This window comes from Zonotrichia albicollis, chromosome 4, assembly GCF_047830755.1.
Source record: "Zonotrichia albicollis isolate bZonAlb1 chromosome 4, bZonAlb1.hap1, whole genome shotgun sequence".
Taxonomy (NCBI): domain Eukaryota; kingdom Metazoa; phylum Chordata; class Aves; order Passeriformes; family Passerellidae; genus Zonotrichia; species Zonotrichia albicollis.
The window spans coordinates 55,723,938-55,745,390 of record NC_133822.1 but is presented as its reverse complement, the minus strand read 5'-3'; the positions used below and the strand labels follow the sequence as shown (position 1 = coordinate 55,745,390).

The following is a 21,453-nucleotide window of genomic DNA, read 5'->3' as shown; positions in this document are numbered from 1 at the left end:
GGATCTCTTTCCTTAACTGAAATTGGAAGCTGGTGCTTAGGAAGTATCCTGGTTGAGGGGCAAAGTTTATTTCTGTCTTGCAGGTGGACTAGAGCAGGTGGAGTTACAGATTTCTGACAGGTAGGAGGGTGTGTGGCACAGCCCTGCCCAGCACGTTGCTCTGGGATAGAGTGGAGTGCCACAGTGGCCTTGTGTGCCTCGCTCCAACTGCAGTGACCTGCATGCAATTAGCGTGATGAACATCAGATCATGGTAAATATGGACATGTATCTAATACTAAAAACTTGATGCAACATTATATGTAAGCACAGTCCTATATAAGGATCTAGATTATTTTATCCTAAGTCTTTGTGAAACTTGCATGTAAATAGGCTACAGGAAACATCCAAAGTTTTTTTATGATTCTTTTACATCCCCATTAATTTTGACTTATTATGGAGGCTACCTTTAAATTAGAAGTGCAGGTGAATATAAAGATGTACAATAAAGTGCCCAACAAACTCCCTTTGTCCATGTGACATACCTTGAATAAAGTTTTATATGCCACATTATGTCACTAAGTGCAGTGTGTGTTTTTCAATGTCAAATCTAAATACTGAATCATTGCTGAGAGGGGACAAGAGAAAACAGTATTTGTTTCAGGTAGAATATCAATTGTCATTTTAAAATATTGGAATGTTGTTTTCTAGGTTACTATTGAAATTTTTAAGCAGCTAATTGTCGTGGTCTGATTTCAGGGTTATTGGGATGCTGGGAGATGTTTAAAGTTCAGGAGGAACTGGTCAGGTACTTGAGGAACTTAAAGTATGTTTCTGAACTTTAAAGAGCCTAACATCTTGAAAAGATTGTCTTCCACATACCCAGAGAGGTTCTGGGTTTTTTCTTACCTCCATTCTCCAGGTTTTGTTTTCGATTCTGGAGAAGATCAGCTACTAAAAGTCACAATACCAAAATAAAATTAGGTATGAATAATATCAGCCAGGTAATATCTCAGTGGTGGTTGACGCTAAGAGTAAATAAACCAAGCTATGGCCTTTGGAACTTGTACAGACCAAGTAGAAGAGTTACTTTGTTGCAATGGTGGCAATTACCTGAAAAGACCTGCCTGCTTCAATTGAAATAAATCAGTCATTAATCTGGTTTCTTGAGGTAGTGAAATGACCAGTTCAATCTTGACTTAATTGTTTTTAATTTATTTTCCTGAAGCCAGATTGGTACCTGTGTCCGTATGAGAAAATGAGATGAGTTTTATGGCATCCAATAATCTGACTTTAGGATTTTGTTTGACATTATTTTGTGTCTTTACACAAAACATTGAAAGTGAAACGTCATCATTTCTGTATGGTTCTCAAGGACAGGTGAGGTGCCACAGGAGTAGAATACATCAGTTGTCATGAAAGAATTGAATGTTTCCAAGTGATCCTGAGAAATGCAAATTTTACCCACCCACAGAGTTATCCAGGATATAAGAAATTGAACAGATGTAGGTGATCTGTTTTAAGGTATTTTTGCTTTATGCAGTCCTGTGTCCTGGCACACTGAAGGCCAGCTGCCCTGGGATGCCTTCTGAACCAGCTGAGCAACTCCTTATCCATTTGTGAAGGACTAGCAGGGCTTGTTATTCTCATGCAGCATTTACTATTGCACGTTGTATTGAGCTTACTTTCAAAAAATGTACATGACACATATAAACTGGATTTTAGAGACCTTCACGTGAGCATCCCTGTGTGACATTGTAGAATAGTGATGCAAATCTGCTCAGGAGAGTAAAGATTTCTGAGGTTGATCATTCCTCTTTCATAGTGATATTTGGCCTTTGTTAGTAAAGTCTATTCGTTCAAAGTATGATATAGAGAAAAGATTGCCAGGTCTTAATTTAGATGTTATTATTATCATTCAAAGTAGTTTATATTTTCAAAACAAGCGATAAGCTGTTGCACCTATCTTGTTCCTGTTTTCAGGTATTTTTATGCCAGATCTGGTCACAAAGGAAAGCTCAGTTTGTTTTTCAAATGAGTGAAAATCACTGCCGATCCTACTGTACCCTTTGAAAGTAATTTCTACCACTGTAACAAGCCAGAATCAAAATGACTAATCAGTTATGAGCCAGTCCTCATTAACTCACACTAAATTATTTTCATTTGGCAGATAAAATAGTCACTTTTCCACCCTTAATTAGAATTTGGTCTAATAGGATTGACAAGTCAATCTGGGGGGGAAAAGCCCTTCTTAATTGCTTTTAAAACAGAGTAGTGTTTTTAACAGCAGATTGAATTTGCTATTTATGTTATAGGAAAATTCTGCCTCATGAGCAAATGTATTCTTTTTATTTTTAAAGCTTGCTGGTATTGCCCATAGCAAAATAAGGTTAACTAGTGTTATCTTTAAACAACTGTATTTATACAGGATTGCACTGTGCTAAGACTGTAGTCAGGATTTTAAAACTGAAGTGTTTGGAGGAAGCATCCTTTCACTTTCTTCATTCACTTTTCAGAGTCTTAATCACATGAGATCACTTCAAACAACTTTCAGGGAAGCAAAAAAGAGATATTCCTTAGCACCCACTTTCCCAACTTAGTAGTAAATTTTTTTTTTCAATTTAACAGCTTCAGGAACACACTAAATTTCACTTTTGAAAGCCATTCTCTGTACATTTTTTGCTCCACTAACTTGGCCAAACACTATCAAATTACAATTTTCTTTCACATCCTTGAAAATCTTACTTCTAAAAACTTAGCAAAGTGAGGGTAATTGGTGTGTATCCAGACAGCTTCAATAATATTCTTCCTGCTTCCTTTGGCCCATGAATGGCCCCAAAATTTCTCATCTTGACAGAAGCAACATGCTCCCTTCTACATGAAGCCAAGGGGCAGGTAGTACAGAGAATATAAGTTTTTGGAAAAATTTTTCATCAGGATACCCTGATGACTAGCTGGCCACTGTTGTCTTTAGGAAAAAATGCTGGAGCTGATCCCCTACTTTCTGGGACACTGACTATGAGCTACCTGCACTGACTTCAGTTAAAGATACTAGTTAGGTTGATTTGTTTATGTTAAGTTTCATTTCAATGCTGTATTCTCTTATGCTATTTTTGTAGCATAAATCAATAAAGCAGCAATTGTTTTCTTGGAGATCACACAAATAAGAAATATACTTTTTATAAGGATTCACAGATTTTCTCTTTTGTAGTTTCTTTTTTTTTTTTTTTAACTACAGTTTGCCTCTTCTATTTTGGCAAACGGTATATAAAGGCAGTACAAAACCCAGAATGAATGTGCTTGTCACCTCCCTCCCACTCCAAAATACTGGTCTTTTATTTAAAGGGACTTGCTTCCACCTTGAAGTCTTTCAGATATTTTTTTGTTATATGAAAATTTATATGAGATAAAAAATTCTTGATAAGAATTGAAAGATTTAAGAACGATTTGGCTGCTTATGAGAAGAACATAGGTGGAGAACATAAGGAGAACATAAGGTGGAGAACTCCTATCTTGTTCCTAGAACAATTTCAGTGAAATCAAGGATAGCTTATGTTTTTCTCTCTGTTACTCATCAATCCCAAAGTAGCCAAAGCTTTCTGATTCTCATTCAGGACAACATATGCAGTCCCCAAGTCCACTCCATCCTTGAGCCTCTTTGCTGACACTCCCAACAGTGTTATTGAAAGGAGTGGTGTGTTTTAATGATGCAAACACCTGCCCAGTAGCACCTTGGCTGAAACTGCTGGATTGTTTCAGATAGAACATTAAACAGCTGTGTGGTCATAGTAAAGTTTAGACACTACCAGCTGAGCTTAAAGGCAAATTTATGACCTGCGGGTGAGGGAGTTTGTACCATTACCTGTGCCTTTAACCATTTAGTCATTTAAATGTCTTCAGAAGGGACATGTTTTGACAATTTAGTTGAAAAGAGAGAAGAGGAAAGGGTTTTACTAAAAAAAACCTATATTTTTTTCCTATTACAGCGACCTTAGACGGTCACTGTGGTGAGAGAAGGACGAGAATCTTGTTTCTTGATCAGAAGGCTGATTTATTGATATAAGATATATCATACATTATAACTATACTAAAAAGAATAAGACGAGAGGTTGCAGAGAGCAGCTATGCTAAGAATAGAATAGAAAGAAGAATAACAAAGTTCTTTGCCCAGGGAATCTGTCCCTGAGCTGCTCCTGTGATTGGCCTTTAATGGTACACAAGGAAGATGAGCCAATCACAGGGACACCTGCTACATTTCACAGCAGCTGATAACAATTGTTTACATTCTTCTTCTGGGGCCCTTTGCTTCCCAGAAGAAGGAGAAATCCCAAAGAAAGGATTTCTATGAAGAAATGTCTGCGACATTTTCCTATTGATAATTACATGCATTTGGTACTAATTTTGTATTTGCATGAGAAATTTGAGAAAATCCAGATGACATCAATTATGTCTATGAGCTAGGCACATCCTCAAAGTTAGATCACAGTGTACTCAGAGAGAATGCATGTTGTGCCATTGGATGCATCCTTTGTAGCCATTGTTGCGCCTTTGGATGCATCCTTTGTAGCTCAGTCTTCACATATTTGAATGTCTCTCTCTGTTTAAAAATAAGAGTATATTGACATATTGTCTTTGTTTTGTATAGATCCTGAATCTGCAATTTTGTAGCAGCTTTCCAGTCCCTAGAGAGCATTTAACTTAGACTTGACAGTAACCACAGAATGATTTTGTAATGGATATTATCTGTGCTCCTGGTCCCTGGAATGCCTTTTAGATGGGCTAATATCAGCAAAATTTTAGTGGGTAGTCAGGGAATTATATAGAAAACATGTAATTGGACTTCATGAGAAATTGTTGACTAATACCCTTCTGATGGTACCTTGGAATCATCTATGGCTGAGTAATCTCTGTAAAGTGATTTGCATCACAGCCGAGTTAGTGTCAAGGGTATACTTTGGACAGAAGGCACACTTTAGAAATTAGGATCTCCATTTTTTTTTTCATGTGAAAATACATTACATATGCTCCCTGTTTTTCTCAGGGACTATCACAGAGCCCTAAAACATTTACAGCTTTGCTTATGCTAGAAGGAGGGTATGAAAGGAGAGAAAATATGACAGTGGGGGCTGATGGCAGCATGAAGCTGCAGCTTTCCATGTGCTTTCAGTGCCTTGTTTATTGCTTTGTGCAGCACAGCCTCAATGAGGCTCATCAAGAGCCAACTCTAATTGAAGCTGTCCTATAAAAGTGCTGCTAGGAGCAGATGTGGCTGTACCAGGAATATTTTTTTTAATGCACTTACAAGTATTTTAAGATCTAAAGTATTTCTAGACAGAAACAAGAAAGTTGGCACAGACTGAACATTTAAGCTTCATTGCAGACACATACCTCACTTTTCTCATTCCATAACTAGTCTTCAGTTTCTCCTGGGAATCTCATCAGTACTTGCCCCAATTAATGGTGTGTGCTTTAAAGGTTTTTAGTTCTACTTTTCCATCTTGACAGAAACCACACCTTTTGGGATAGATTTTTATTGGATATTGGAAGAGAAAAACCCTCTCACTTATTAAGGATATCAGGGAATACCTGGGCATATTTTTAACTTATATTTTCACAATGGGGCCTCCTTCCATCTTTCCCAGGGAAAGTAGTACACCTGGGGAGAGGTAACTTGATGCCTGTTGAAAATGTAAGTAGATTCAATAAATCTTTTCCTACCCCTTATTGTAACTCAAGCAATGGCAGCTGAGATGCTGCTCATCTCACCCAGGCTGGGAAGAAAGTACAGCAAAATTCATTGTGGACTGAGACAGAGTGGAAAAGGGTGGTAACTGTGTGTGGTGAAGAGTAGTTGCCATCCTGGGCAGCAAAGCCCAGGCACATGAGCCTTTCTGTCTGCAGCTTTATGGTAGTTTGCTGCAACCAGCCTGAGCTGTTCATGCTGTTCTTCAGTAATTCCCTCTCCTGTCATTGTCTGTCTGAAAAACCATCAAGTGAATTAAAAGGGGGTAAGCCCATTTAAATAACCTGTTATTGCGTGTAATTGTGGATTTTTGAAACAGCTTTTTTGGGAATCAGAAGCTCAAAGGAGAGGCGTTTTCTGAAATTATCAGAAAGTTTGAGCAAATATAACAGCACTTGGAGAAGGTGGGTAGCTGGGTTTTATTTTAAAGTGTTCAAGTATTGTCCTGCTAGTAGAAAAAAGGCTTAAAGAAACCTCCAAGCAAAGAAAGAGTCATGGCTGGAAGGTGAAGAAATTATTTAACTTTTAACTGTGCAAGACAATGGCTGATTTGTGAGCATGATTCCTTCTAGGCCTTCAGTTCTGTGTTCAGATGCAGAACCTGTGTTGCCAGTGGATTCAGGACTGACCGACTTCATATTTCAGCTTAGGAGAATAGACATTATCACAGGCAAAAGTGTCATGTCTCATCGTGGGTAGGTTGCTCTCCTGGAGGACTAAAGGCTGTCAGAAGTGCCATACCCTGGCTGGTGTTGGGACAGCCAACTGGAGGCACAAGCTGGGGAGGCACTAAGGAGATGCTGGATAAAGCCAGGGAGGATATGATAGGAAGCAAGGAGCTCTTTTGTAGCCGAATTCTGAGCAAAGACTTCTTTGTCATAAGCGCTGTCAAACAGCCTCGTTGCCACGGCAACACTGGCTGGATAGCCCATTTGGGAAAATACTTGTAGGACCTAACACTCTATCATCTGTCATCCAATAATTCCATGTTCATAATAACTAGGAAATCAATGGCCATCCTCTGAGACAGTTTGCTGAAAGGGTGAGTGCTCCGTGGCCGGCGTGTGGCCCAGGCTGCTCTCAGCTCACCGCTCGCGCAGGCCGCGGAGCGCGGGGCTCCCGTGGACCTGCTCACACACCGGGGCTTGTCAGCTAATTAAACTGTGCTCTTGGCACCCATAAGAGGGAGAAGAAAATGGCAGATAAGGCAGTTCAAGTAGTGTGAGGAAACAAAGGTTTGGGTAGAATTAGCTTTTCATATTTTAAAATACTTCGAGAAACCATGTACTCCAGTTATCACATGGGCAGCATGAACAAATTCTGTAACTTAAAGGCTTTTTTTTCTTATCTTGGCTTTCTAATTAAAGTGCTTATCATCATAAAGGCTTTGTTACCTTTATGTTACGTATTGAATATAAAGCAATCACAGAACAGTAATTAAAATTCTTAAACATGCACCCATTGACTTTACATACAATTAGTTTGCAGTAGTGTGCCATTCATTAATAACACAAGTTTTCAGTACTGAGACCTTGGTTGGCTTTGCAGGAAAAGATGTGTTTAGTAATTATTTTGGCAGTATTTATCTGTTTTGGAAAAAATGTGCTAATATGTATCTCTGGAAAGTAATTCTGTAGAAAAAAAAAAAACTTAAATTGAAGCTCAGGGAGAGAGGGTAAGTCCTTGCTGATAGGAGTATTACAAACATGAATAAAAGGTAATTCTTATCACTCTATTAACAGTATTTGAAGGATTCTCATTCTCATAATTCACAACAGGAGTTTCCTTTTCTTTTAAAAATTCTTTTGGAGCACAAAGATAAGTTGGCTCTTTTCCAGTTGACTGTTTCAGCACGTCCGTGGTTCAATTAGCACACAGCATAGGGCAGATGCACGCAGGGCCGCAGGCTGAAGCTTTTGGTTGTTTGTGCTGGGGAATGTGGTGAATAATCAGGTCAATTTTTATGGGTTTCTGTGAAAACCACATGCCTTTTGACGAGAGATTTGTGGTTCATTTTGCAAATAGTAGTAATTACATGAAGTGATACCTTAGGTATTAGCATGGGGATGAGAAGGCACACTGTCCTTATTTTGCACCCAGAGGTTGAACTGTAAGTACTCAGGGTGGTGACTTCAAACTCTCAGTTATTTGATGTCCTACTATGATTTCTTGAGGTAAGCACTTGCTCTCAGCTTTTGAGAGCTTGTTTGATTACAGCACATTCAGTTACAGGCTCAGTGTGTGTTCTCCATGAAAACATTTTCAGTTGTTCAAGTCATCAGAAATACTTGCAGGTCCTAATTTCTGGCTCTGAGTTGCTAGTAAAGTCTCTAAAATCATCCACTTGCTGTTTAAGTTTAGATTGTATTCCAGTAATATGTCAGGTTTGGGAACAAATTTCCTGGAATAGATCTATTTGAGGCCTGTTTCTTTGATGTTCTCTAACATGCTGAGTTCACAGAAAACAGACATTCAGGAGGTTGCTGTTCACTATCTATCTGTCGAGAAACTCAGAACTCAGTTTTAGCAGAGGAGGAGTCAAGATTTCATAGTGAGGCACCTGATGAAAAAGGAATCATTGACAGAAAGAAATATTTGGAGGTATAGGAATGAGATCCCACTAGAGGTTTGGCATAGAAAAAAAGGAGAATGTTTATGCCTAAGTTAAAGATCTTCATAAAGAGCAGAAGAGAGATGAAAGGGGAAGAATGTTATATTATTTTTTTAAAAATTAAGTAAAGATGAGTTATTAAAAAAAAGTTAGGAAGGATAAGGTAAGGGCTATGTAAGCAGGGACAGTGATAGGAAAGAATGACGGATAAACTTTTAATATCTGGGTCTCTGGTGGTGAAGGTGAGCACCTTGAATAGGAAGTGATTAAAAATGTGTTATCTCAGCAAAACTACTCAAAATTGAAATATTCAATCAACAGCTGGCAGGATTGACAATAGTCAAGCTGTGCTGTAGTTCAACCTTCCTTTGACTTCATATGGCAAAACAATCGTGTCTATATGGAGAAGGCCCTAAAGGAGTCAGCAATAGACCCACCATTGAATAGAACTGAGAAACTGTTGTTGAGAAAACTGCATCCAGATAACAAGCTAAGAGAGAGTAAGAGCAGGTGGCTGGAGAGGAAACCAGTAGGTGCTTGAAGTGGTAGAACTTTTTACACCAGGTTCCCATGGGGATCCTTTAGATGTTGTCTTTGTATAAGAAGTAATCTTCTCCCCTATGTGACATGACAAAGCTTTATTTCTTTGTGAGTGTGTCTGCTGGGTACCTCCAGTGTGGCACTGCCAGGGCAATGCTCCCACAGCCTCAGTGATTGCCTCCCTTCCCACCTGGGCACTTGACAAGGGAAAGGCTGGCTTGCGTCAGCAAATGAATGGGTTCTGCTGTGTCCTAGTTGGCAACTTTTATTCAGATTATTAAAGAAATGTAGAGAAGCATCATGAAAATTCATTTATTTGCCTTTCTGAAAGGAATTGGCAGCTTCCATGACTTCCTCTGGGGATTCTCATATTTACTTTGTTTAGACTTGAAGGAGAGTTTTAGAGATATAGATGCATATAATATTTATTGGTTAGGTCTCGTGCTTTCCCCCAGCATTTGTCAGTAACTGCTATTTTCTGTCACCCTCTGGAAGATGGAAAGAAACGAATTTCAAGAGTGCCAAGGGAACACGAACTGTGACTGCTCTTCCATACTTAATGAGAGTGGATAAATACACGACATTAGTTTCCAGTGCCGGCACTCACTTCAGCTGTGCAAGTCCTCCTTCCATTCCTCCTTCCCCTCCTCTCCTAATAGAAGAGGAAAGCCAGGAGGAAGTTGTAACATGACATTCCCTGTGTGTTGCAAAGGATAAATATTGCATCCCCCAGTGCTGCTTTGATGAATCTGTGTTTAGTCAGAGGTCAAATCAGTAAAGCTTGCAGTGGAGAGTGTGAAATAGCATTGATCAGACTGACTTCTGAAGCAGGGTGAAAGACAAAGAGAATCAATTAGACCTGTGGCCCTGGCATCATGGTTTATTTTGCTGTGCACTGGGAAAACAGGTGTGTAGCTGTTACTTCTTGTATCCAAGCTGGCAGTCATGGGGAGCAGCCCCAGGGGCACGTGTAGATGAGCTCAGGCTACTCCAAAGGTTTTGGCTGCCTCCCCTCCCCTCCCCTCCCCTCCCCTCCCCTCCCCTCCCCTCTGTTATTTTAGAGTTCAGCTCTTGGGAAGTGCACAGGAGGAATAATGCTGCCAAGGGTAAAGAGAAGCAAAGTAGAGAGGAGCTGGGAAGGAGAAGGATGTGATTAACAAAAGCAGTGCACAGCAGCAGGGACCTGTTTGGAGTCATGGATGGGTGAATTGGGAGATGAATGCAGAGCTGTGGCAAGGCATGGAATTTATGCAGGGTGTAGGAAAAAGGAAATACAAAGCAGAATATGCAAAATTAAAATCTCACCATACAGTAAAGGAAGGAAGAAAAGAAAAAAATGTGGTAAAACTGCATAGGTTTGTGTTGCTGGCTGGAAGCTGATATGAGTTTTATATGTGTTCATTGCAGCCTATTCTAAGAGCTCCCTTCAAAGAGGTTTTTGTTCAAGGTTGGATTTAATATCGTACTGGTTTTGTTTCTTTGCAACTATATATTAAAATCTCAAAATGGTTTTGTTATCCCAAACAGCTTATTGGATGCCATCCCCTGGTGTGTGCCATCGCCTGCCTAGTGCTGGGCAGCTCCCTCACTATGGAGTTTCTTGGTACTTTTTACACTGGTGCTAAGTTTTGAAAATAATTTGTCATATTTCAATGTTATGCATTACCAGATTTCTTCATTATTCACACATTATAAAATGATGATAGCTTTTTCTGATTTTATGAGATACTTTGATACCTCTGTATGAAAAATTCTGTGATAAACTTGACTTCTGTTATTATGCAAGTAGTTAACTCCCAGGATTTTTTTAGTATGAGTTAAATTTAATTATTTTTAAATTATCTCTTTTACTTGCATAGAATTGTTTGCTCTTCTTCTTGCACCTGAAGGAATAAAAAGTATTTTCAAACAGAAAATAGATCTTTATATAAATCTTCACCTACAATACAGAGAGGGTTTAAACAAACCAGCTAAGGATAGCAGTTTTTCAAGATCCTTGCTTCTCATTCTTATTTTATCACTTAACTTGCCATCAGGATAGCACATGTTCAGAAAAGCTCCTAAATGATTCATTTTTTCAGTTGAATTGTAACCTTTTGTAAAATGTTTATACAGTGAACTACAGTAGGCAGTAGAGAGATGACACAATTGCCTTCTGCAGTCCCTCCTAGACATACAGAAACTTGAGCATTTCCCATGGTGATTTTGATCTGGTCATAGCTGAGTCTGCTGGTGATCAATATATGGATGTCATAACTTAAAAGACATTCTGTAATCACAGAAATTAACAGCTAAATAATAGTTTTTGATTATTTGGCCCATCCTCTGAGGTCAGTGAGAACACACTTGTTTATGAGTTTTGTTAAGAAAGCTGGGAGAAGCGAATCTAGTTTGAATTTCTGGTGGATTTCTGGGAAGAGTAAGCAGTGAAGCTGTCAGCTGGCTTATTGCAAAAGACTTGTAATTTTTGCAGCAAGGGTGAGCCTGTCCTGATGTAGGTTCTGAACACTTTGTGTCAGGAATGTCTCTCCAGTGTTTTGGTCTTTGGGCAGGAGAGCTCTTGGTGCATTGTCATGTCTTGTTAACAGGAATAGCTTTTACTAAATTCTCACTGGGGTTTACTCCATTTCTTTAAATGTATCCCTAATTTTCTGTTTTAGGTGTTCCAAACACAGTTTTGGACGAGAAGTGTGCTGAAATCACAGTGGTTTGGAATCACAGATTTTTTTCCTACAATTTTAATTTCAACCAAAAGTGGGAATGTTTCTGAAAGAAAACTCAGTTTTTACATGACAGCCCATTTCTGAGGAAAATATAACATCCAAAATTTTTTGTAGCTAAAATACTTGCATTTCCATTTAGATCTGTAGCTTGAGACAGGACTCTTGTTTTCCCTGAGCTGACACTGTTGTTGCTCACTGCATGAGTTTCCTAATTTGTTTAACCATCACTATCTGGTCCCTAAAGCATTATAATAAATCCCCAACACATCTGCTGAAGGGGCAAATAACAACCTTAGGGCTTCTGGCTAGTCACTCCAGTGACAGGGTGAGGTCACTCTTGAAGGCAGTAACTTTTGAAGGAGACCACAGTGGGACAGAGAAATATGTTCTCTTATATGCAGATAATGCTTAACTAGAGAAATTCTTTTATCTTCTGCTAGAAGCCATTGGCTCAGAAAACTTGTGATTCAGGTGCTGGGGAAGGAAAGACATTGCTTGCCATAGCAACCTTAACATCCCCTTACAGTATGTGTGTCAGTTGTGCTAGGGCTAATTTATCATGTAAAGTGTATGCTATGTATGTCACATTTTACTGTGTGTTCATTTGTTTTGATAATCAAGATCTTGACAGATTTGTCCCACATGGTAGGATTTATAGTAAGGATTTTCTTATCACTGAATTAAGTTGATACATATAATCCTAGTGTCCTGCACAAGAACTGAATAAAAATGAAACATATTCAGACTACATGCAAAGGTCTTGCAGAAAAAAACACTCACCCTTTCCCAATCAGTTATTCTTCTTGATTTTTTTCCCTTTTTTTGTCTTTATTTTGCTGTGATTTGTTTCACATCTTTGCAGGAGGAATCATAGAGAAGAGAGTAGACATTGACTTTGAGAAGGTTAAATATTTCCTCTTCTATTAAAAGTCCTTTCTTTTTTATAAGATGCAAAGTTTATGTCTGTAAAAAACACATGTGAGTTTTGGAAATGCACTGCTTTTACCTCCAGTGAGGAAAGGTGCTAAGCAGCTCTTCTTCAGAGCACAGTGATGGTTTTTATCTGCTTCAGGTGTAGCAAAATGAATGAGACCATTGCCTCTACAATTCTGGCTTCCCATCCGAAGGTTTCTTTTAAGTGATTTTGATGTTTATTGTTGTATTGCACTGAGTCATTGAGATTTTCAGTTTATATTGTTTCATATGTTTCATGCTAAATACAAATTGACTCACTGTGATTTGCACCATTCTTTGACTGTAATGTGATTGAATTATCTTCCTCCACTTTATATTGTCCTTTGGATATTTTAGGAAGCTATGTTAAAAAAGAGTTTTAATGCCCCTGTCCAGAGGGCTCAGATGATCCAGGAGTCCTGGCAAGCTGCTGGAAGTAAGGCTGAAGCCCAGCACAGGGGTGGGAGCCGCTGAGCAGGGGCTGGGTGGCAGTGGTGTCCCTGTGGCCAGGCAGCAAGGGCTGGGTGGGCAACTGCCCTTGCAAACCACTGATGTGTGACAAATCTCCCCTCTGAAGCTGACAAGATCTTCATTTTGGCTTTTTATTCCAGGAAAAAGGAGAGGGGTTCAGACTAAGAATCTGAAATTTCTTTCAGAGATAAAGCAGGATTTGCTATGCTAATTTCTTTTCCACTGGACATTAAAATAGAAGAGGCGTTGTTAATCAGATTTCATTTGTCTCCATCCATGTAGGTCTGCAGGAGTTTGGGGGTTTTTTTCTACATTTTTCTCCTAACTCTTTATACCTGACATTTCTACTTCTTGATTGGTGAGAGTTGCAGGGATCTGGGGTTTGGCAGGGCACACTGGCAAGGCTGAGCTGTGGTGTGCTGCGAGGGCTCAGGGCACCCTGACACGGGTGGGGCGGCTGGCATGGGGCTGGGACCAGGCTTGTGCCTAGGCAGCCTGCCAAACCAGCATCCAGCAGAAAGACCCCTGCACCTCCCTGACAGCTGCCACAGTAACCAAACACCAGCAATTTTCAGGGAAAGACACATCTAATAACATCAATTTTCTTCTGGAGCAGACGGTAAGGTAACTGAAGCCAGTTTGATTGGGCTTTGCTGGGATATTTACCTAATGATCTTGTAGAACGCAGGTGCACTGGCTGTGATTTTAAACTTTAGAAAGCCCAAACAGTGTACAGAGTAAACCTTTGATGCTGTGGGGATTTTCAAGAAGAGGAAGCTGCATTCGTTTCAAATCATTACAAAGCATTTGCTGACAACAACAGAATTAATGGTGCTGTTATGGTGGTCAGTTAGTGACTGTCAACAGAGTTGACTGTAGTTTACATTGTTATTTTAAATCAATCTCGCCAGTCTAAACCAAACTCAGCTAGTCTGACTAGCTGACAGACATGGGAGCAGTGTGGGCAGTTGCTCCTGCAGCACTGTGTTGTGTACTCCTGCATCCATCATTCTATCAAGTGTGTGTTGAAAGCCAGGTTTGAGATTCAATCACATTCACCACTAATACTATCTTTAGGGTGATGAAGACATGATTAGTTACACCAAACATCCAACTCCCCTCTGTCTAACTTTTTTTTTAGAGACATAGGTCATGTCTATGTTAGAATTTTTTTTTCTATAGTAATTTTAACATCTGACAGTTATATTAAAACATCTTTAAACTTTGGTGGAGGAGAAAAGAGCTGTTTTTATGGCCTGATTCAATACAGTTTGTCTTTTCAGCTTTGATACCATGAAAATCCATTCAGGGCCATGAAAACTTCCCTAATCCTGGTGTATTTTTCTAGGGCACAGTAGGCCATTTATATGGGGTAAGACAGAATTATCTGTTTTATTGCTGTATCCCTCGACACCTTTTTCAGATTGCCACTTGTATGAACTTTGAACGTGAGTAGTGGCGTGTCCATATTGCTAAATGTGTCTCTGCACTGGTTGTGCCATATTCATGACAAACTGTTCTTCTCAGCATCTTTACTTTTGAAATATTCGGGTCTACTACTCTTGTAGATTTATTGAACTAATGGCACTTACACTCAAAGGGTCTTTTTTGTCATGAGTAATTTTTCATTTTATACTTCTATGTGGATTAGCTGTATAAAACTTAAAACTTTTAATTGAGAAACAACACAAGACATGTTAATTAATTTGAGTGCTGGTGGCTGCAAGGGTGGCCTCAGCAGAGCTTGGGTGGGTGTAACGGCCCTCCATAACACATTCTTTGAAAAGCTCTGTAAAGTCTTAAAAAGCTTATTGAATTGATGCCCTTGCAAGGCTGATGTTACTTATTTTATAAGGATGTAAAAAGGAAGAGCTTTTCTAATGATGCAGGTATCAGAGGAAAGAACAGAGGAGTTCCTCACCACTGCTCTTGTCCTCTGCAGTTCAGCCCTTGAATTAATTTTGTACTGTGAGTTCAGTTTCTCATTGAGGCTTTTCATTGATATTTGCCGTTATTTGATCTGGGCCTGAACTTGGCATATCTCAGTTCCAAATGGTCTTTATTTCCCACACAGGTATGAAAAAGCTCAGATAGAATCTTAAGCTGTTGAGGAAAATCCTTTTTTTTTTTTTTTTTAATTTTGAAACAGATATAACTTGAAAAGCTTTGAAACTGATCAGGACAACAATAAAATGTACTTTTATAGATGTGTTTGAAGTTCAAAGTGATGTGATCATTAATGCTGTTGGACTCTTATGTTGTATTAGCAGCTAACATTAGCCAAGGAACTTTCAGTTAAAGAGATATTCTAGCTTTTTGTGCAAGAACTGGTAAATTTGGAGCTTTAGAATTAAAACAGTAAAAGATCCTGTTGCCAATATTAGATTTTCAAAGAGAAAAATAATAAACACAGGCAAGCTATCAGCAAGGGGATCCATGGAGAGAAATCTCAGAGCTGTTCTATCTCTTATAGCTCCCAGGAGTTGGTGAATTCTGAGCTTGCTAGGCAGGTAGATGACTAGTGAACAGTTACCTGTTGTAAAGTTGTCTAATACCTTTTTGAACCCTTTTCTGCTTTTTGTTTCCTTGAAGGTAATGCATTCCACTGTCAAATTTCTTGGAAAAAAAAATCCAGACTTTCTTTTACTGTTTTAAATGTATCATCTTATTATTTCATCATGAAATGTGAGAAGGAATGCGTTCTGTATCAGGAGAATACATACAAAGATGGAAGATGCAGAGAAAGTGAACTGTTATCTGTATTTCTCATTTATGCTTCATAGCTCTTCTGTTTTCTTTAAATGGTGGAAAGACCAGGACTGCTGGCTATATGGATAAAATATGGATATTTCTGGTGTTTGTGCAGTTTCAATAGTTCCTGTTCCATTGTTAGTCTTTCCATCAGGCAATTGGAGGAAACTATCCACAACTCCAAACCTATTTTCTGAGTAGATATAATTACTTTAGAGACCATGACTGAATATTTTAGCAGTGTTCCCTAAGTGCATTATTTAATGTTTATTGACATGGGACTTCACATCTAAATTTATCTATAATCAGAGCATTTTCCCCAGAACTTTGTTCATACACTTTAATCACTATCCTGATTAATCCTTGTTTCCTTTAAATCACTTCAATCGCTTATTTATGAGTAATTCTACTTTGTGTACTCCATAGCATTAAAACTCTCCAGTGCCGTTGAGATCCATCAGCCTGGTTTCACATGATCATATGGTTTAAAAAGCATGAAGTTGTGTGAGATGGCTTCCTTGTAACTAACTGATGAGATGGAGAAAGTCAAGAGAAAGTCAAGGTCCTTCTAGAAGATGTCAACCAAGTCCTGACACTAATCTTTATGTATTGCTAAGGCCTTAAAGTTCAGTATTAGGCATCATTTGGTTTTCTGCAACAGTTCCCTAATTATTATGACACCAGTTTAAGGGTGATAAGGAAGCCACTCAGAGTAAAAAACCATGGGGAAAAAATATCCTGGATGATTCTTTGAGAAAGAAAAGAGACAAAAAGTTTCTGAGCAGTCTGAAGTAGATGTGGTAAAGGAGTTGTGCTTTTCCCAAAGAATGCTAGCCAGCTCATTCACATTGTATTGATAGATAAATGGGTTGAAACAGAGGGGTTGTTTCCTTTTTTTCCTGTATAGAATAAAAAGAACAAGTAGAACTTGTATTGTAAGCAATCGTGGCAGAGAGTTTTCCTCATATGCTTGCTTTCCATTTCCCTTTAGACAGGTATATGCATTTTTGACAAGGAATCCCATAAATCCCATGGGATCCCATAGTTCCCCTTTCAATTTAATCATGGATGGGGAAAACAATCAATAGATATCAATACACTGGGCTTGTGTAATATGATGTTATGGGTGCTCCCTGCCTTCCAGGGAGGAAGACAGGGATTTAGGCAATGGAAAATTCCACTTATGGAGCCACTTGATTTACAGTCAGGCAGAAATAAATAGTCTTCAGAGAAATTACAGTCCTCCTGGGAAATACAGAACATAGGAATTCCATGTTCTCCCTCTTCTCTTGCCACCTTTAATTTTGCTGTGACTTTGACCAGTGCATGAAATCTTGGTAGCTGTGGTAAAGGATATGAGATTAAACAAATGTCTTTCCTAATTTAACGTTCCAGAGAATATTACATTTTGTCATAGATACAAATTCTTAGTTTTTATGTTCATGCTTTTTCAAGTATGGTTTGATGACTGTAGAAAATATACAGCATTTTTACTTTGAGTAAGGTTTTCATGTATCTTGTAGGGATTGTGGTAATATTATATTTGCAAAAATCCATTTTATTGAAGCGTAAGCCCATTTCAGTGACTTTGTACTTCCATAGTTTGCACCTTAATTTATCCCATTGGTTCATATATGCATTATGTTATTTTAGAGTTCAAGCTAGCTAGCTTATATGCAAATTCTGAGTCTTTGGGTTATATTTATGCAAGGTTTTTAAGTTTTTCTATGCAATTATAGGTCTGGAAGTTTCCTTGTTTTTCTAATACGCAAACTGACTGATGCATAAGATCACCTGATTCCAACAGCTGAGGCTTCATTACAACCATTAAATATCCCAATGGACTAAAAGATCTACCCAGACTGAGGTTAAACTTTATGAGTTCAGGCCTTTGTTCAGAACAGTGGGGATATGCAAAAGCTTTCTCCAGTTTCATTTTTCTTGTGATACTTCTGTTTTACAGCTATGCAGCCCTTAGACTATAAACTGCATTGCCATCTGTTCTGTGAGCCAGTTTTCAGGGAATTCCTCAAAATTTATATAGTAAATGCTGTGAGATTGGTACATCAGGAGGACAGTGTGAATTCAAGGGCTTGCAAAGAAAACTTGGAATTCCACATATACTTCCCTGGATTTCATCACTTCCTGAGTTTGGACCAACAGTTTCATTATCCTTACTTAAAATGAACGTTATATTTTATTATGTGTCTTTGAGTGTGTGATAAAGAAGATATTAAGGAGTGAGTGGCCTTTAATTTGCAGTGTCATTGTCTTGAATTTTTTGTAATGATAAATATTCAAGCATGGGTGCCTATAATTAGGCATTGCTGTACCTCAATGAGGTAACTTTATACCAAATATAAGTAATCTCCTAGATACTTGAAATTAATTAGGGGATCTAAACAAGGGCATGTTGTTTGAAAATGTCAACAATTTTTGTTGTAACTCTCTTAAAATTAAACTCCATCCTTCTGCATTATTGATTGCTGTTTTGACTGTAAATTATGATTTTAGTTTTTATGGTAAGATTTAATTGTAGGAAATGATCATAGAGAACTCCAAAATTAAGAAAAGCATTGAATTATTGAAATATCTATGAATTACATATAAAATAAGAGTGACCTGATTATGTTTTTGTACCTTTTTGATCCCTTTAGCTACAAAATGTTGGAGGGCAATAAAAATGAAGAAGAGGGAAAGAAAGAAACTGTTTTCTTACCAATATCAAATTCTTCACATAACTTGACCAAAGTACTTCACATAACTCTTTTTAGTTTATAGTTCTAGCAAGTTTTGCCTTGAATATTGTAATACACAGCATAAAATTTTGTATTTTGACCACATAGATGATCAAAGTTGCATATTTTGATGGAGCTCAGGAACCTGGGAGTACCCCTTTCCTTCTCTAATAAATCTATTCAGCCCTTCAGACTGTGCCCATTAGTGGTTGCAGAAGCAGAAGACAGAACCTTTTTACTCTGTATGAGCAGAGGGCAGGCACTTGATAAATTAATGGCCAAGCTTATGTTGTCTCCGGAGAAGTAGACAAAAGAATCAGAGAAAGAACAAAATAGACACTGTAAGAGGAAACTGCTGAAAGCTTAGCTGTGGCTTGCTATTGCTTATTTCGTCTATTGGTTTTTGTTGTTGTTGTTGTTTCTTATATATAACTGGAATCCTGTAATAATATGTCCTTTTTCCCCTGATATTTTAAGAACTAATTTTAAGAAACTATCGAAAATATACTAAGGTAAATAATGTTTCCTTTCAAGAATGTAGTTTAGCTTTCAAACTGTGTATGTGTCAGAGAAGGAAGTTGTGTCAGTGGAAGAAGAGAACACTTTCGTCAAAAGATGGCATGGGTGTCCTTGTATGGCTGTTGTCTTGTTCATTGATCTGACTTTCTTAAGTTCAAAATTTACACATCTGAGAATCTTTCTGCACCTTACAATACAGAAACCTTCAAAGACTGAGTTGATGTTTGCTACATGGGTTTAAACCTCTCAGCATGAACAGCATTTCATGTGAATATGGAGGAGTGGAACAGAGGCTGATTCTTTCCAACAATGATGAACCATGATGATGGTTCGTCTTTGAAATCCTTGGACTTTGGAGGGATTTCATAACCAAATCTTCCTGCTCAGGTTCTTCCACCAAATGAAAATTAATCTTACTCTTCTGTTTCAGAGCACTGCTGGAAGCTGGTATGTGAAGAGCCTGCTCTGTTAATGGTCATTATTAGATTCATCCTGACTCCGCACTTTTATTAAAGGAGACGAAATTTAATTAAGATTTAGTCTCAACCTATTTATAATTTACCTAGAGGTTCTAGCAAACTTTACTACTATGCAGAGTTTGCAGCAATGGCCCAGTTTTTCCTGTATGTTTCTCTGCTTGGCTCTCATCCTGTCTATTAGGTAAAATTAGGGCCCAGAAAATCGGATTATTATATCCCAAGGGGCTGAACTGATAAGCAGCACATGATTGTTGATCTGCTTGCTACCCGGTGTTGCTGATGTTTGAGGTGCTGCTAGATGCAAAGCCAATTTCTTATCAATTAGTGCTCATTAGAATAATTTACTGTTATTGATTTTAAATATTTGACAAAGCACTTTTAGGGAACTAAACCCAAAAAACTAGTAGCTGTACATAATTTCTTAGTAAATAAAACTCTTTAGGGCCCAGTGCTAATCTTAACTAACTGAATTCATTGGTTTTAAAGTAATTATTTCTGCTTTGGATTCCACCTGCTTTCCTCTCCAGATTAAAGATATTTTTAAATAAGCACTTGATATAGTTCTTAATGAGCAAAGTTGCTGAGAAAGTAAAGATAAAAAAGGAGCAATTTTTGCTTTTTCTATCCTGTTTTGTTATGGCTTGGGCTTTTTATCTCGCATAACTACCACTGGATTATATGATGTACAATACGGGAATTAATGTCAGCCTTGAATTAAGTGTTATTTCCATTGGCCTTAATATTTAAGCTGTGGGTTTAGTTTAATTTTAAATTTTCCTTTATACACACATTAAGAATTGTGGCACTATTAAAATCTAATTTACAAATGGTAAAATTGTATATAATGATATGTTAAAATAATAGTTTTGATACCTGGGAGTCTGAGGGGGTGTATCTGTTGAGTTTCTGAGAAATTTGGCCTATAGTTACAATTATTCTGTTATACATGCAAGAAAGAGACTGGAATATGAGAGTTTTTATTAAACAGTAAAATGTGTGTCTATATGTAAAAAGCACCAGGTCATGCACACCTGCATTTCCACATATCCAACATATGCATGATGAATTGTTATGGAATTATGCCTTTTATGAGTACAGTGGAATTTTGGCTAAATTTGGCAGTGTCAGAGTTGGAGCTATCAGTATAGCCATCTGGGTTAATTTTCTCTTCTGCCTTCTTTAGTTTAAATTTTTAGCAACATCAGCTCAGGTTTCACAAGCACTCTCCTAAAATGCTTACAAATATTTTAAATGCATTCTGTGATCCCTGTTGCACAAGGTGGAGACCTAACATAAGACTTGACTTGTGCTTTTCCCACCTCCATTAATGAATTAGTCTCACAATTACTGAAAAAATTGAGATGAGTGTGGGTGAAATGCATGCAGCTTAGTCTCTCTAACCTTAATAAACAGAGTTGGTATTGACACAAGTGAATTTTGTTTAACCACAGTACATTTGCTGCTTAATTAGTGAATATTCATCTGTCATCAGCAGCAGCTATGACACCCCTCCCTGCTAACACGTTCTGTCATAAATAATCAATGAGACGCTATTAATATTCATGAGTGGGAATCTGTGTAGTCATGTGCACTGATGCAGAGACAGGGGGAGTGTTGCCATGAACTGAGTCGAAACTCTGTGTGTGTATACGTGAGTGTAAGATAGTTAGGGAAAGGGAAGAAGAGCATGCTGCTACGCGCTGCCCTGCCTTGTGCTCCCAGCTAACAGTGCCTGTGCGCCGGGGCTCGAGTGACTGATGAAAAACAGTAGACAAGTCTGGAGGGTGATTCCCCGTCAGTGCATTTGCCTTTCAGTGCTGGGGAAATTAGAGGCTTTGCTCTTGTGCTGCTTATTAGGATGGGCTGCAATCTGTGCACTTTTCAGAAGAGAGAGGAGCACTACAAACTGCTCTATGAAGTTTCACAGGTGAGTGCAGAGGATATTG

The 21,453-nt window shown here is 38.3% G+C and overlaps 1 protein-coding gene across 3 annotated transcripts in view; it reads left to right on the top strand.

Annotated features, from left to right (window-relative positions):
• PDZRN4 (PDZ domain containing ring finger 4) overlaps positions 1-21,453 on the top strand; it is a 228,605-nt gene that overhangs the window by 112,062 nt on the left and 95,090 nt on the right. The window contains exon 1 of one of the 3 annotated variants that reach the window (XM_074539850.1): positions 21,082-21,434. The exons of the other annotated variants lie outside the window; for them this stretch is intronic. Coding sequence (XP_074395951.1) covers positions 21,366-21,434 — 69 coding nt within the window. The 5' untranslated portion in view covers positions 21,082-21,365. Of the gene's footprint in view, positions 1-21,081; positions 21,435-21,453 lie in introns of those variants that run through there. 3 annotated transcript variants of the gene reach the window in all.